The 15,787-nt window shown below is 35.8% G+C and overlaps 1 protein-coding gene across 1 annotated transcript in view; it reads left to right on the top strand.

Annotated features, from left to right (window-relative positions):
- Positions 1-1,134: 1,134 nt before the first annotated feature.
- The window catches only part of sugt1 (SGT1 homolog, MIS12 kinetochore complex assembly cochaperone), a 90,229-nt gene continuing 75,576 nt past the window's right edge, over positions 1,135-15,787 (top strand). Inside the window, exons 1-3 of the mRNA XM_052546538.1 lie at positions 1,135-1,263; positions 1,915-1,985; positions 2,807-2,860. Of these exons, the coding sequence (XP_052402498.1) occupies positions 2,854-2,860 (7 nt within the window). The 5' untranslated portion in view covers positions 1,135-1,263; positions 1,915-1,985; positions 2,807-2,853. The remainder of the gene's footprint in view (positions 1,264-1,914; positions 1,986-2,806; positions 2,861-15,787) is intronic.

Raw genomic sequence — 15,787 nt, 5'->3', positions numbered from 1 at the left:
TTAGACAGTGTTCTAGGTTATTACAAGCAGAGTTTTTAGGTCCTATAATTAACACCTCTGTGCTTAATGCATGCCGACTATGCATTCCATTAGTTTTACAAATTGGTGTGTTTCACCAGGCCGTGAAGAAATATAGAGCTGAGTATCATCAGAATAACAGTGAAAGCTAACACCATGTTTCCTGATGATATCTCCCAAGGGTAACATATAAAGCGTGAAGAGTAGCGGCCCTAGTACTGAGCCTTGAGGTACTCCATACTGCACTTGTGATCGATATGATACATCTCCATTCACTGCTACGAACTGCTGGCGGTCATATAAGTACGATTTAAACCATGCTAATGCACTTCCATTAATGCCAACAAAGTGTTCAAGTCTATGCAAAAGAATGATGTGGTCAATTGTTTCAAACGCAGCACTAAGATCCAACAATGAACAGCATCTCTACTCATAATAATACATTTCACTGTTTCAAGGACAGAAATTTTACTCACCACCTTTCTACTGAACATTGTCTTGTAGCTTTTCAACTGTAAAACTGTTTTATTTGTAAAGTCATGGGATACTGACAGCAAGTTCATATTTGTGTGTGTTTCCATTTGTGCAAATGTCTGTACTCTGTATGTGATTTTGTATGGGAGAGAGAGTGGGAAAAGTTGAAGCATGCTTTTTGTAAATTAAACTATTTTATGGATGAGAAAAAACAGGCAAATGGTTTGTCATTTTTAACCCTTTTTTAAATGTATTTATTGGGTTGGTTTATTTGTTTTGGCTCTTTTACTGTTTTAAGGTGCACCTAAGGAAATAATTTGGCACAATTATATATAATGCGGTCAGTCACCTGCCTTTCCTTGAAAAATCATTGCACATCTTAAAACGATTATCAACCAATCAGATTAATGCATTTAACAGCCCTGTAGTATAAAATAATATATTTTTTTTCTGTTTTGTTCTATGATTATTAGTCATGTTCGGATTACAGAAGATTCTTTTAAACACTCAACTGATGTTGTAGTTTAATTTTGGTTTGATGCTATGTTTAGCTAAACTGGCAGGTAAGCACTTCTTGCTGAAGTCCAAAGGCTTCATGAATTGTATCTGTTTTGGGTATGCCATTTCTTTAATTCTGTAGATAGGGTTTTTTTTTAGGGTGAAATTTGAATCAAATTATGAAACACCTTTTTGTGTTTTAGAAGCAATTGAAGATGCTAAGAAAGCCCACCAGCTGCAGCCAGGTCTGGTGCTTGCCTTCTTAAGAATAGGGTAAGTTCACAATAGAGTTTCCTCACATAAAACACAGAACTGTACATTTCTATGTCCCAGCATCAATAAGAAGTCATTGAAGTGCTATGCATTCTGTTGATGGAATTCCCTTAAAAAGTATTGTTGTAAAATTTAGACCAATGCAATCAGATGTGGGGCAAAGAGCGGCATAGATCACATTAGTGTTGTCAAAACTGAATATAAGAATGTTGCCACATAGAAAATCAGAGCAGAAAGGTACTGTGTTAAATTTATTAATGGGTAACATGAGAATTTGAGAAAATGCCCATTTATGAAGAATATTTCTTATAGGACAAAGGGGAAAAAATAAAAATCATACCACACTGCTCAGACATGTCATGACCCAACAAATGGCAATTGAATGTTTAGTCTGTGAAAACAAATGGACATACGGGTAACATTGATTCAATCATTTTTTTTTCTATTGCCAGCGGTTGGTGTCTGTTGGTGTAGTGTAGACTAGTGTAAATGTGTCACAATTGAACTTTTCACAAAAAAAAGTGTAGTGTTTACATGAACAGTAAATAAAGTGATCAGGCTGATGTGCGTGTTCTATGTTACAGAGAGAGAGAGAAAGGTGAAGGAAACTGTTAATAAAAGTCCTAATGTGTTTTCTTATTCTTTTTGAAGAATTGCAGAATATCACCTTCATAACTTCATTACTGCTCATGAGGCCCTCACAGCTGGAAAAGAGCTTGATTGTGAGTCTCGCTAAGTTCATGTATGTGCCTAAATGTGTACAGTTCAAAGGCGGCGTTCTGTAAATAATAATAAATGCAATTTGCAATTTAGGCCTGACATTCTTTAAGGCCCCATTATACTCAAGTCGAAGTTGTTTTTCATTCTTGTTTGGGGTTAAATAGAAGTTAAAAATACCTTTGCAGTGGTATACTGTTTCTGAATATCCCATCTTAACCCACCGGCTGCTGCTTGTGTATTACTGTATTTTTCAGACTATAAGCCGCACCTGAGTATAAGTCACATCAGTCCAAAAATACGTCATGATGAGGAAAAAAACATAAGTCGCACTGGACTATAAGTCGCATTTATTCAGAACCAAGAGAAAACATTACCGTCTCCAGCCGCAAGAGGGCGCTCTGTTTTCAGTGTAGACTACAGGAGCACTGAGCAGCATAGAGCACCCTCTCGCGGCTATAGACGGTAATGTTTTTTCTTGGTTCATGTCTCTTAGTTCATTTCTTTTGGTTCATTTCAAATAAATTTTGATAAATTCGCAGGACCATCCAAACTATGAAAAAAAGTGTGACTTATATAAGAATTAAGCAAGAAATGTTGAGACACATATGACTGTGATCATGTCTCCAAAGAGATGTTGCCATACCGACAGGCTATAAAATCATGTATGGTGTCGCCTTAGAATTATGCAAATTAGTTTTAAGTGTTGTGTAAAATACTCCAGGTCTACCTGGGAATGAATTGTAGTTCTGTCAGTTTACTTAATTTGAATGTTTAATTTTCCTTGTATAGTATAGAATTTTGATATGTATTTGTCTTTATAAAGGCACTGTTGAAGGATTTCAAACATGGATCGAGCACTGTGAGAATAAAATGGCAAGTATGTGTAAATTCACCAATCACTTTATTTGGTCTATGACACAATGTTTGATTGACTAAGAAAGATTTTACTAAAATTAAAATAATTGTATTGCAGTTCACTTCAGAACTGCTTAACACAGCCAAAAAATTAGCAATACATTCACATATAAGGTGGATTTTTGAGTGCTCTCAGAAGATTTCTTATAGCGAAGTAATACCATATTTGTAAGTGTTTTTTAATAAGCAGCAACCATGTATATCTTGGCAGGGCTCGAAATTAACTTTTTAACTTGGTAGCACTGGTGCTCCCAACATCAAAACGTTACTCACCAAAAATTTAGGAGCATCACAACTATAAATTCTTAACTTAAATGTAGATTTTAGATTGGTTAATATTAGCAGTCAATCACTCAATCACTGCTTTCCGCTAACTACTGCGATAAAAAGAAAGAGCCGAAGAAGAGATAAAATTAATAGAACACTGACAGATTTCTTTTGTAAACAATCTAAAGTTAAGCTCTTCTTTGGTGAGGATTAGGATGGTGTATGCAGTGTTAAATTTTAAATTCAGCCAATTGCACGGAATGGCTGGCATGATAGGGGTGTGCAATATTGACAAAAAAAAAATCTCTATATTTCCTTTGGATTTTATCAATAATAAAGAGTGTTACTGTTCTGATATCTTGAGGACTACTATGGATAGCGTATTCCTACATATATGTTAAACATTTTTCATAAAGTGTAGTGTAGGCCTATAGTAGGCTGTGTTATGTATCCTGATTGACTTTATGATTAGTTAAATCTGTTTTGCACATGCATCGCCACAGAGTTAACCATTTCAGACAGTACAGGACTGCCTCTGTCTCGTTCACTTCACATCTGTGGGCGTTACGCACAGCTCTGTGTGGCCCAGGCACAGCGCCAAGATTCCAGTTTTGGATGGGCCAGACCAATTGTGGGTGGGTCTTAAATTAAAAATGTTAAATAAAAAAAAAAAAACGTATCAATGCTTAACCTAATAAAAAAATATTGACTAATATAGCCTACTGTTATATTATCTGTGCGTATACATAATATAGATTTTAATAGTTTGATGCTCTTCAAATATTTTGTTGCATTGTTAAAAGTTTCGGTGCATAGGACAGACCTATCCGCGATCGCTCTCCATGGTTCTGACCAAAGAAGAGCGCTTTGGAATCTCCATTAAGCATGAAACGCATACCTGGGCTGCGTTTCCCAATAACATTGTCTCTTAGCGTGCTACGAAGACTCTTAAGGTATAACTTAACTACAGGTATACTACCACTAAAGGTATATCATTGCTAGGCGTCTTCAGGGCTATCATCCCCTCGCGAGGCAGAGACGCTGACGCCCTCCTAGCAACGGCGCTGTTTTTGGTAAAACATGATTTTGACGACTTCATTAAGTTTTGTTTTATAGAAAACTCTTTTTAAAAGTTATTCATTTTGTATAAATTGAATTTCAATTTTGACCAATGTTTTACCAATCAATTGCCCGTAAGCAAATATATAGCAGACAATGTAATAACCATAGTGTAATTGACAGAATTATAAAAAAATATTTTGCTAACTAAAAGTTAAAGATTTTTTGTGTCACGCATGCATCCATGTCTATTTCCCTCTTACTAAATATAAAACGCATGTGGACTGATATTTTTCCAATGTCTGGACTCCTTTATATATATATATATATATATATATATATATATATATATATATATATATATATATATATATATATATATATATATATATATATATATAGACGTTTCAATATATTGGTATTAAATGCATTTTCTGAGAATTTATATTTCAAGTTTTTACTGCAAATGTTGAAATACATGCTCTTTGGTCCATCAGTGCTCGAGTCACTGATCACATTAGAATAAAATATCTCATTATAAAATACAAAATTTACTGATTTATGAATGTATATGCATAGTTCTCATCAGTCAGAAATACAGAAACGCTTTCATTTGTTGTATTTTTGATTCTGAACAACAAAAGAGCGAATCATACCACCGTCTGCAGTCGTGCTTCAAGTCGAACGCACCCATTTTAAAATCGTCCACAGCTGAGCATCACGAGAGGCGGCTCTGCGCCAGAGCGTGCATGTGAATGAACTGTACAAAGTCATTTTCAGATGCAATAAAAAAAAAAAAAAACCTGGATAGCCTAGATTAGGCCCATAGAAGTCGTCAAAATCATGTTTTACCAAAAACAGCGATGTTGCTCCCCATGCAGTCTTCTTTGCCGCATCCATCTCTACGTGCAGACTGAGCTCGTGCGTCATCATCATGCCAGTTATTCAGCCAATAAAGTGTAGGCCTATGCATTTCAAAAATGTGTCTAGTACTATATAATTTACAAATGTTTAATTTTCATTTTAATTTCAAAGGACCCGACCAACCGCGACCCGAATATCATAAAAAATATATTTTGATGACTCGTAACCGTGGGTGACCACAGGCACCCGCTCATTTTGGATCAACCCGCGCATCACTGATATGTGTGTGTGTGTGTGTATTTATGTATGTATGTATGAGTGTGTGTATACAGCAGTGACCGTAATTAATTTTTTCCAATAAGTTGAAATTGATTTTAGCCTTTTAATGGTTAATTTACCTTAAAGCCTTTTTTTTTTAACTGTGCATTTTTATTTGTCAAATTCTTATATTAAATCAGTCAATTTTAATAACATATTTGGGCTGTTATCAAGCAAATTAATATATCAATCAACAAAATTAATCTTTGCAGTGCAGAGGAAACACAGAAGCTGCATCTAAAATGGCACTTGGATGAATTTACACAGATTAATGCAGGACATGAACGCATTTAACCTGCAGTTACACACGCATAAATATTTTATTATTGTAGACATAAAACATTGAATACTGATATTTTAAATATTTGGAAAACTTTAAATGTCTCTGTTAATAAGTGAGTCATTGTGAATGAATCAAATAATTTAACAAATTATTCATTCAGGAACAAAAAGCCCTCATGTTGCTCAGAGACACAAACAGTAGGGGTGGGCGATATAGCCTGAAAATGATAACACAATATTTCAAGAATATTTGAGATATTTAAGATGAGATACAGGGCCATAGCTGGGGTTGGCGGGGCTCCGGTGCAGGTTTTACCAGTGAGCCCTGTTTGAAATAGTGTAAATGGCACAAAAATACAAATTAAACTGTTTAATTTTTTTCATGTTTGTAGGTGTCAAGGTACAGAAACTGAATAATCAAATGTAAATAGCATTGCATAGACTTTACTGTATAAATTCAATATAGATTAAATCTTGTTAAAACAATGAGTGATTTTTTTCCCCATTTTATATCTTGAATTAACATTAAGGACACTGACAGCAGATAGGTGCGGTCACTTTAAGAGAATACATACTGACCTCAACTTGGACCACTAAATAAATAGACTGCTATTGTTATGCAAGTATGAGGGTTATATTACTTCGTGTACAGGTCATTTCAAGAGTGATGAACATTTATTTTCATGCATTTTAAATGTTTAAAAATGTGAAAAACCACTCATTGCATCACACCATCTCCTGACTGCATTACTTGTAAAATATGGTCTTTATGAATTGTGTGTACATGGTTATAAGTATAACAGTTTATATTTCATTAATTTAGGGAAATTAACAAATGTCTTAGCCCTCAAATGACTATTTGGCCAAGCTTATTCCTTTTTGAAAACCAAAATGTTATTGATAGTGTAAAAAACATCAACTTTGAAGCAGATGCTGATTGATGGACTAGCATTACTCAACATTACTTCCAGCAACACTACATTCAATGAAGGTAAAATAGTAAAAAAAATATAATAATAGTTTGTTTAAATGGAACAGGAATCGGAACCTGCAAATTTGTATACTGTAATATGTTGAATTTTGACATTGCCAACCTTTAAGTTGACAATAGGTAATAAACGGTATTGAGCATTGAGTAGTTGAGTATTATGCATTTTTCCTAACCACATTTTATTAAAAAGTTGTTTAATGATTTTAATGCAACCAGAATCTGAACCCGAAAATTTCTAATAATTCATAACCCTACTCCTCTATGCCGGCCTTCTGAAACTTGTCGATTTTACAAAGCTCATCATTCTGAACGGTGTTAATTTCGTTGACTAAATAGTTTCGTCATTATTTTCGTCACGAATATATTTTTGCGGACGAAAACGAAGCGAAAACTAAAAAAGGAGGCACTGATGGAGACTAAAACTATGACTAAATTGATTGACATTCTCGTCAACGAATAAAGGACGAGACGAAAATAGACTGTGACGAAAATCAAATCAGCAGACGGGAGAGAAGCGAGGAATGAACAAAAGAACCGGCAAAACGGAACAGACTGCATGAGAGAAGAGAACCAATCCGAGCCTGACTTATTGAGACGTGAAGCGAAGGTTTTCAGTTTTTAAATGAGCTCCCGGGAAGTCGGCATTTGAAGAGGTGATGTCTAAAAGAGCGACAAAATGTCCACAGCTAACTTCACGTTTGACGACGAACAAAACAAAATAAAGTGTAAAGCACGCGGAGCGCTCATTCGTTGCAAGAACACAACCAATTTGAAAAGACATTTACTGATGAGCCACCCGGACATTTTCTCAAATGTAATTTCACAACGATGTTCTTTTGTTTATTGAGCTAAGCAAAATTGGAAGACTGCAGTGCGTAGATGTTGTAGCATTAAATATTACGAACTGAAAAGTACTGTAAAATAGCCCCTTCTTCAAGTTAGATGAGAGCACAATACTAATACGTAATATTATGATACATACATTTGATTAATACTAATGTTTAGTATATTTTATAATGTTCTACTTGTTGACGATATCACAAATATTTCTATATTAGTCATGTGAAACGTGAATGTTCACAATCTATCATTATACATACTAATCTAGCAATATTGTAGTTTTTAAAACATACAATATTGCTAGACAAATGAATACCTTATAAAATCTTGTTACTTTTTTTATCCACCCAACTTATTAAATATTTACTTTAAATGTATGCACTTATTGTTCAGCTCAGCTGTAAGCTTTAAGGTCCTGGACCTAACTTTATTTTTCTTTTATTGATGGTCAATTGGCAGCTAGTTATTGTTTACATTATCATGACAGTGTTTGTTGCTGCATAAAAGCTTTGGAATCGAAATAAAGACACAGTTGTGTTGAAATAAAGTTGAATTTGTGTTTTATATATTTTGGTTGTTTGTTTCCTATACCAGCTGTAAAAAAATTGTCTAGTAAATCTGTTATTGATTTTAGTCTTATTTTAGTCGACTAAAATACCAAGCAATTTTAGTCGACTAAAATAAGACTAAAATTAAAACAAATCAGATGACTAAAACTTGACTAAAACTAAAAAGAATTATAGTCAAAAGACTAAAACTAAATTAAAATTTCGTGTCAAAATTAACACTGGTTCTGAAAAAGCGAGGTGTCCTCTGATTGGCCAGCTATCCAGTGAGTTGTGACTGGCTGAATGACTCAAGCGTGTGACAGAAATGTTATGCCAATTAACATACTATGCCGTCTCCCAAGCCAGCACAGGAGACTCAGTTCAGCTGCTCTGCATGTGCACACCCCATCATCAGTTCTCTTTTAGCAGTTAAATCAATGTACTGTTAGGAGTAACTGAATAACTCTGGATATTGGTTTATTTCATGTCAGAGGGAGTGTAAGGGCATGTTTATAAGACAAATAACTTATGTGATTCATGGACTAGTGCATACTGGAGATGCTAACAGTTTCAAATGATTCATTTCAGTTTGGTGAACTGGTTCGACTGGTTCATTAAGAAGATCTGGCTATGCTGGGTACACACCAAAAAAATCTTTAATATCTTACAAGATTTTCAGAATGTGATAGACCACAACCATGAGGATAAAAAATCCTAGATTTAACCATTTTGCACAAGATCCCGGGCCCTTATGCATAGGCAGTCCTGATGGGACCCCCCCATACTATTTTAGTTTTTTAATCAAGTTTTTTAAATAGTTCTCCATCTCTCATTCGCACACTGTGCTCAGAGTAACACTCATGCTCCCTTCCTCTCTTCACTTCCACCATCATCCTCAATCACACCTTCTCTTTCTCTACATGAAGGATACATTTAACCTCTTATCCTAATTATAACCTACTATAATAAAACACACTACGATGTTAGTGTCACTTAACACCTTTCAGTCAGAATGGCTAAACATGGCTTGCTTTCATTTTGAACTATATTAGCTCACCTTGTCTCAGCTCACCTTGCAAGCCTTTATTTGTTGTAATTTTGATGAGTATGGCTTACAGCTATGAAAACCTTTTCACAATATTCTAATTTTGAATTTGGGGTTTTTGTAAGCTGTAAGCCATAAATAATCATCAACATTAAAACAACCTAGATAGTAAAATTTGTGGTTAAACTTAAGTTAAAGTAACATAAAACAATACAATAGTTATTTTACTATATCTTTAAAAAAATTTCATTATAACATATTTTTTATAGTCATCATTTGAAGGAAGCACAGTAAGTTTCATAGCTTTATCATGTTCAGGAGCCATCATAAAATTAAAACTATCATAACCTATAAATCAAGCTTGCAATTCTTAGTACCAATAATGGCCACCAGATGGAGCTATAGGATTACTTTTAAATAATTATTGTAGAAACGAGTATGATTGAAATAATTTATAGAAATCTTTCAAAGAAAAATATGTATTTTATGTATTTTACTCATAAAATGACCCTCCCTGAATTAGAATAACATGCTGAAGTATTGTGAAATACTGTATATTAAGAATAATTCTTTATAGGCTTTATGGACAGATAAGTTTTGAGTGACTCTTGAAGGATCAGCACCACATCCTCTTTTACCACTGTTTAAAGAATTTATCTTACAGAACCGGTGCGAATGAATTTTGGATAGCTTGAATGGTTTTGTCGTGGTTATTTTTTGAAAAAACTGTAAAAAAGGAACCAGTAAATGTCTTTAATTTTTTAAGTGCAGCTTCTGAACACTTAAAAAAATGTACACATAGAAGACAAGTCATTCTGAGGAAATATGCATAGTTTCATGACTATACAACACTATATGGATGATAGAAAATTAAACTATCATACATCTGATGTCCCTCTGTCACTGTGTGTGTGTAATGTGTGTGTGTGTGTGTGTGTGTGTGCGCTGAGCAGAGAGCTGCACGGGTCCGATTTTGTAAATCCATACCCGCAGTTCTTAAAACCGCATCCGACCCATTTTGTTCTGACAGCAGCACTAATTAAAATCTGCACGCGACCCGCTTAAAAAAGAACCGACACCCGACCCGCACCCGAAATCAAATCAGTTAAGCCAATCACATTAGACACACTTTTTTTGGAATTTTATTGCCAGGTCATACATAAGTTATTTATGGAAAACTGTTTTTAAAAGCTAAATAAATAAGTATAATAAATAATATATAATAAATAAGAAGCAAATACATAGCAGAAAATGTAATAACCTTAGTGTAATTGACAGAATTACTAAAAAATATTTTGCTACCTAAAAGTTAAATATTTTTTTGGGTCACGCATGCATGCATGTCTATTTCCCTCATATTAAATATAAAACGCATTAAAAATAATGCGCGAGCATGAATCTCTCCGCTTGCATGCACATTTCCTTTACTTTGTCACAAAACGCGTCCTCTGCTCAAACTGTGTCCTGTGCACTCACAACTCTCTCTATGCTCATGCGATAGATATTCATTCTTTTCACACCTTTTTACTTCTAACCTTTTCTGTTCACATCTTTTACCATGTGCAGTGTGAATGCTCTGAAACATTAACATGGGCTCTGAAAAAAATATGCATTACAGCTAGAGCTTGTGAACATGGCCTTGCATAGGCATATGCACAGTCTGTCCTGTTCTCGTGCTCCATTTAGGAATGCTTCATTCGGACTGGTTCAGAAAGCAACGCCAAACGTGCAGTGTGTAATACCTATCATGGCCACCACCAGATGGAGCTATAGGATTAATTTTAAATAATTGTTTTAGAAACGTGTATACAGCATTTAAATCATTTATACGAATCTTTCAAAGTAAAATAATATGTATTTTAAAAATCTAATGAATTTTAATGGTAATATAGTTTAATATAATAATTTCAGAAATGTTTATAGATCAATAAAAGTATTTTTAAAAATGGTTATAGATCAATAAAAGTATTTTTAAAAATGGTTATAGATCATGAAAAGTGTTTTGCAACAATTTATAATAAGCTCTCTTTGGTTTACATTAACTAACAATGAACAATCTATTTTTCAGATCATTTATTAATCTTTTTTTATGTTAGTTATTCCTATCTTTAAAAATATTATTGTTCATGTTATTTCACAGTACATAAACTAATCTTAAAATAAAAATGTAATTTAAAAAATTATTATTAATAATGTATTAAAATATTTTAACTAAGCTTTAATTAACATTTATATAAACACTTATATTGAAAGAGACTGAAATGGAAGTAATTTTTACTTTTAAAAAACGCTTATAAGACACAGTTAACGAATGCAGTGAGCAGATGAAAGGACAGAACAACAAAGATATATAGTGCACCCTTTTGGCAACAGGAAGTGTCATATTTTACACTGTGGCAAACTACTCCTAGACATTTTTTGTGGTCAGTCTATCTTGAGTTTTTGTTAAAGGTCGTGTCCATGGCGTCATGACAAAATTGATGTCTCGCCATAGGAAGAGAAGTTGTTGCAACTCAGGCATAAAATATTCGATCTTCCCCAAACTTCAAATGTTCGATAATAGTCTTGGCCTGAACACATCTGAAGGAAAATATTCCATTATAATGATAGCGCCACCTGCTGGCAAAAGGAAGATTGGCACATATAAATGACTTTGACATATTCCGCTTATATTTACGACTTTAAATGCATATTTCTCGCTGTTCGCCTTTTTTTAATAAAGCCGCTTGCTGGCGGTGAGCCCGGGTGCGAGGGCCCGATCATCACTGCTTGCAGCTTTAATTAGGGCCCGAGCACCGATGGTGTGAGGACCCTATTGTATCTGCTCTGTTTTTAGGGCCCGAGCACCGAGGTGCGAGGACCCTCTTGTATCTGCTTTGTTTTTTATTCTTCTTCTTCTTCTTCTTCTTCTTCTTCTTCTTCTTCTTCTCCCGAATGAATCACATTTTTGAGGGCTTTAACATGCTCAAAAAGTCATGAAACTTTGCACACGCGTCAAACCTGGTGAAAATTTTCGTCTGATATAGGATTCAGAAGAGGGTGTGGCAAAATGGCTCAACAGCGCCACCTATACCAAGAAAATCAACAGCCTTCCAGCTATGTTTCACGTACATGCACGAAAATTGGCACACATATGTAACACACCAATACCTACAAAAAAGACTCTTGGAGCGAAATTCTAAACCCAACAGGAAGTCAGTTATTTTTAATATTATGAGCATATTTTGTGTAATTTTGTTCATTTCCATGTGTTGTATTTTAACGAACTCCTCCTAGAGAGTTCTTCAAATCAACACCAAATTTGGTATGCCTAATCTAAAGGCCTTTGGATGTTAAATTGCGAAGATCTTGAGTTTTCGTTGAAGGGCGTGTCCGTGGCGGCCTGGCGAATTTCGATGATTCGCCATGAAAAATGAAGTTGCTATAACTCACACATACAATGTCCAATCTGCCCCAAACTTCACATGTTTGATGAGACTCCGAACCTGAACAGATTGACATGCCCATATTCAGTTATAGTCATAGCGCCACCTATTGGCAACGGGAAGTGACATATTTTACGCTGCGACGAACTACTCCTAGAAATTTTCTGACATCAATGTCTTTTTTGTGGTCAGTCTAATCTAAAGGCCTGTGCGATGTTCAGTTGTGAAGATCTTGAGTTTTCGTTAAAAGGCTTGTTCATGGCACCCTGGGCGAAGTTCGATGTCTCACCATGTGAATAAAAGATGTTATAACTCGGGCATAAAATGTCCGATCTTCCCCAAACTTCACATGTGTGATAAGAGTCGTGACCTGAACAGATCTGCAGGCCAATATTCCACCGGGTGTGGCAGAATGGCTCGATAGCGCCACCTATACACTTTCAACGGAGTGTGCCTCGAGCTATGTTTCACGTACATGTACAAAAATCATTACACACATGTAACACACCAATACCTACAAAAAAGTCCCATGTTACGAAATCCGAATCCCATCAGGAAGTCGGTTATTTAGAATTTTCTTTGCAAAGTTGGCGTTGTTTTTGCCATTTTCAGGGGTTGTACTTTAACAAACTACTCCTAGAGATATATTCAGATCAACACCAAACTTGGTCAGTTAAATCTAAAGGCGTTTGCGATGTTAAATTGCGAATATTTTGAGGTTTCGTTAAAGGGCGTGTCCATGGCGGCCGGACAAATTCGATGTTTCGCCATGAAAAAGGAAGTTGCTGTTACTCAGACTTACAATGTCCAATCTGCCCCAAATTTCACATGTTAGATAAGACTTCTGCCCTTAACAGATCTACATGCCCATATTCAGTTATAGTCATAGCGCCACCTGCTGGCAACAGGAAGTGACATGCTGTATGCTGTGACAAACTACTCCTAGAATTTCTTTGAGATTAATGTATTTTTTGTAGTCAGTCTAATCTAAAGGCCTGTGCAATGTTAACTTGTGGAGATCTTGAGTTTTTGTTAAATGGCATGTCCATGGCGTCATGACAAATTTTGATGTCTTAGCACAGCAAGAGAAGTTGTTGTAACTCATAATTAGTTCGATCTTCCCCAAACTTCACATGTTCGATAAGAGTCCTGCCCTGAACACATCTGAAGGCCAATAGTCCATTATAATGAGAGCACCACCTGCTGGCAACACAAAGATTGGCACAAATATGGAGTAAAATTTGATATATTCCACTTATATTTATGAGTTTAAATGCATGTTTCTCACCGTTCACCTATTTACTAAAGCCACTCGCTGCCGGTGAGCCCGTGTGCGAGGGCCCGTTCATCGCTGCTTGCAGCTTTAATTAGGGCCCGAGCACCGAGCTGCGAGGACCCTCTTGTATCTGCTTTGTTTATTATTAGGGCCCGAGTACTGCAGTGCGAGGACCCTATTGGAATTGCTCCGTTTATTAGGGCCCGAGCACCGATGGTGCGAGGACCCTCTTGGAATTGCTCCGTTTTTTATTATTATTATTATTATTATTATTAGGGCCAGAGCACCGAAGGTGTGAGGACCCTATTGTATCTGCTCCGTTTATTATTATTAGGGCTCAAGCCCGAAGGGGCGAAGAGCCCTATTGTTCTTCTAAGGATTATTCTTGTTATTAGGGCTCAAGCCCGAAGGGGTGAAGAGCCCTATTGTTCTTCTAATTAGGGCTCAAGCCCAAAGGGCGAGAGGCCTATTGTTTTCCTTAGGATTATTTTTTATTATTATTATTATTATTATTATTATTTAGGGCTCAAGCCCAAAGGGCGAGAGGCCTATTGTTTTCCTTAGGATTATTTTTTATTATTATTATTATTATTTTTTTTTTTTTTCAACGTCTCGGGGGCTTTTGGGGCCCTTAACATGCTTAAAAAGTCTTGAAAATTGGCACACAGATTGGAACCTGCGGCCATTAGGGCCGGGCAGAGACTGATACACGGGCGTGGCACAGGGGCTCTACAGCGCCCCCTGGAATATGGAGGGCCATATATCATACATTCTTGCTCGTAGACGTATGAAACTCGGTACACATATAAATCTCATCAATCCAAACAACTTTTGTATTGCATATCATAGGCTCCGCCCAACAGGAAGTTGGCTATTTAGGGTTTAGTATTCAAATTTTTCGTCAAAGTTGTGGGGGCTTTTGGGGTCCTTAATATACTCAAAAACTCTTGAAAATTTGCGCACACTTTGGAATCTGTGGCCTTTAGGAGCCTGCAGAAGCTGGGACCCGGGCGTGGCACAGTGGCTCTACGGCGCCCCCTGGAACACAGTCAGAAATGTTGATGTATAGCTCACACATACTTGCACATATTCATATGAAACTCAGTACACATATAGATCTCATCGTGCCGAACAACTTTCGTATTGCATGTCATAGGCTCCACGCAACAGGAAGTCAGCTATTTAGAGTTATGTAAAAAGCGCATGCTCTGGAATTTGAAATACTTGTCATAGGTTTTTTGCTCGATTGCCGCCAAACTCGGTCAACATGATCTCAAGACACTGGGGATGAAAAATTGCCAGGGGATTTTTGATATCTCGAACGGTTTGCTCGTGGCGAGGCGTTGAAATTATGGCGAGAAATGAGAAACAGGAAGTGTCTAATACCATCCACATACATTTCCTGATTTTAATCAAACTTCATCAGATTATTCGTTGTATGATGTCGATCGCATATATGTGACTATTAGGAGTCAAAGTTATAGCGCCACCAACTGGCAGAAGGAAGTGTGTCATTTTCAAAATGATTTGAATTCAGCATCTTATTATTACTTGATTTGCTTCAAACTTCATCAGAATAATGTTAAAACACAGCCGATATAAATCTGCAAAGGGGATATTGATATCTAAAAAATTGTTGCCGTGGCAACATGTCAAACTAGAATACTTCTCAGGTGATTTTGAGGCAAATAACATACTTAGAATTTCACAAAACTCTGAACACACATCAGTATTTCTGATAGGAACTTAAATTGTGAATGGATTTTGGATAGCTTGAATGGTTTTGCCGTGGTGATTTTTTTAAATGACCTTACAAAGGGAATCATTATTGTATTTTTAAATTGCAGCTTCCAAACACGTCAAAGAATTTTTTCATACAGATGAAAAAGTCATTCTGAGGAAATATGCATAGTTTCACAACTTTACAACACTGTATGGATAACAGAAAATTAAAAAACTGTCAGACATCTCATC

The sequence above is a fragment of the Carassius gibelio genome, chromosome A1 (genome assembly GCF_023724105.1).
Source record: "Carassius gibelio isolate Cgi1373 ecotype wild population from Czech Republic chromosome A1, carGib1.2-hapl.c, whole genome shotgun sequence".
Classification (NCBI taxonomy): Eukaryota; Metazoa; Chordata; class Actinopteri; order Cypriniformes; family Cyprinidae; genus Carassius; species Carassius gibelio.
The sequence above is the reverse complement of the archived record's forward strand: the minus strand, read 5'-3'. Positions and strand labels throughout refer to the sequence as shown.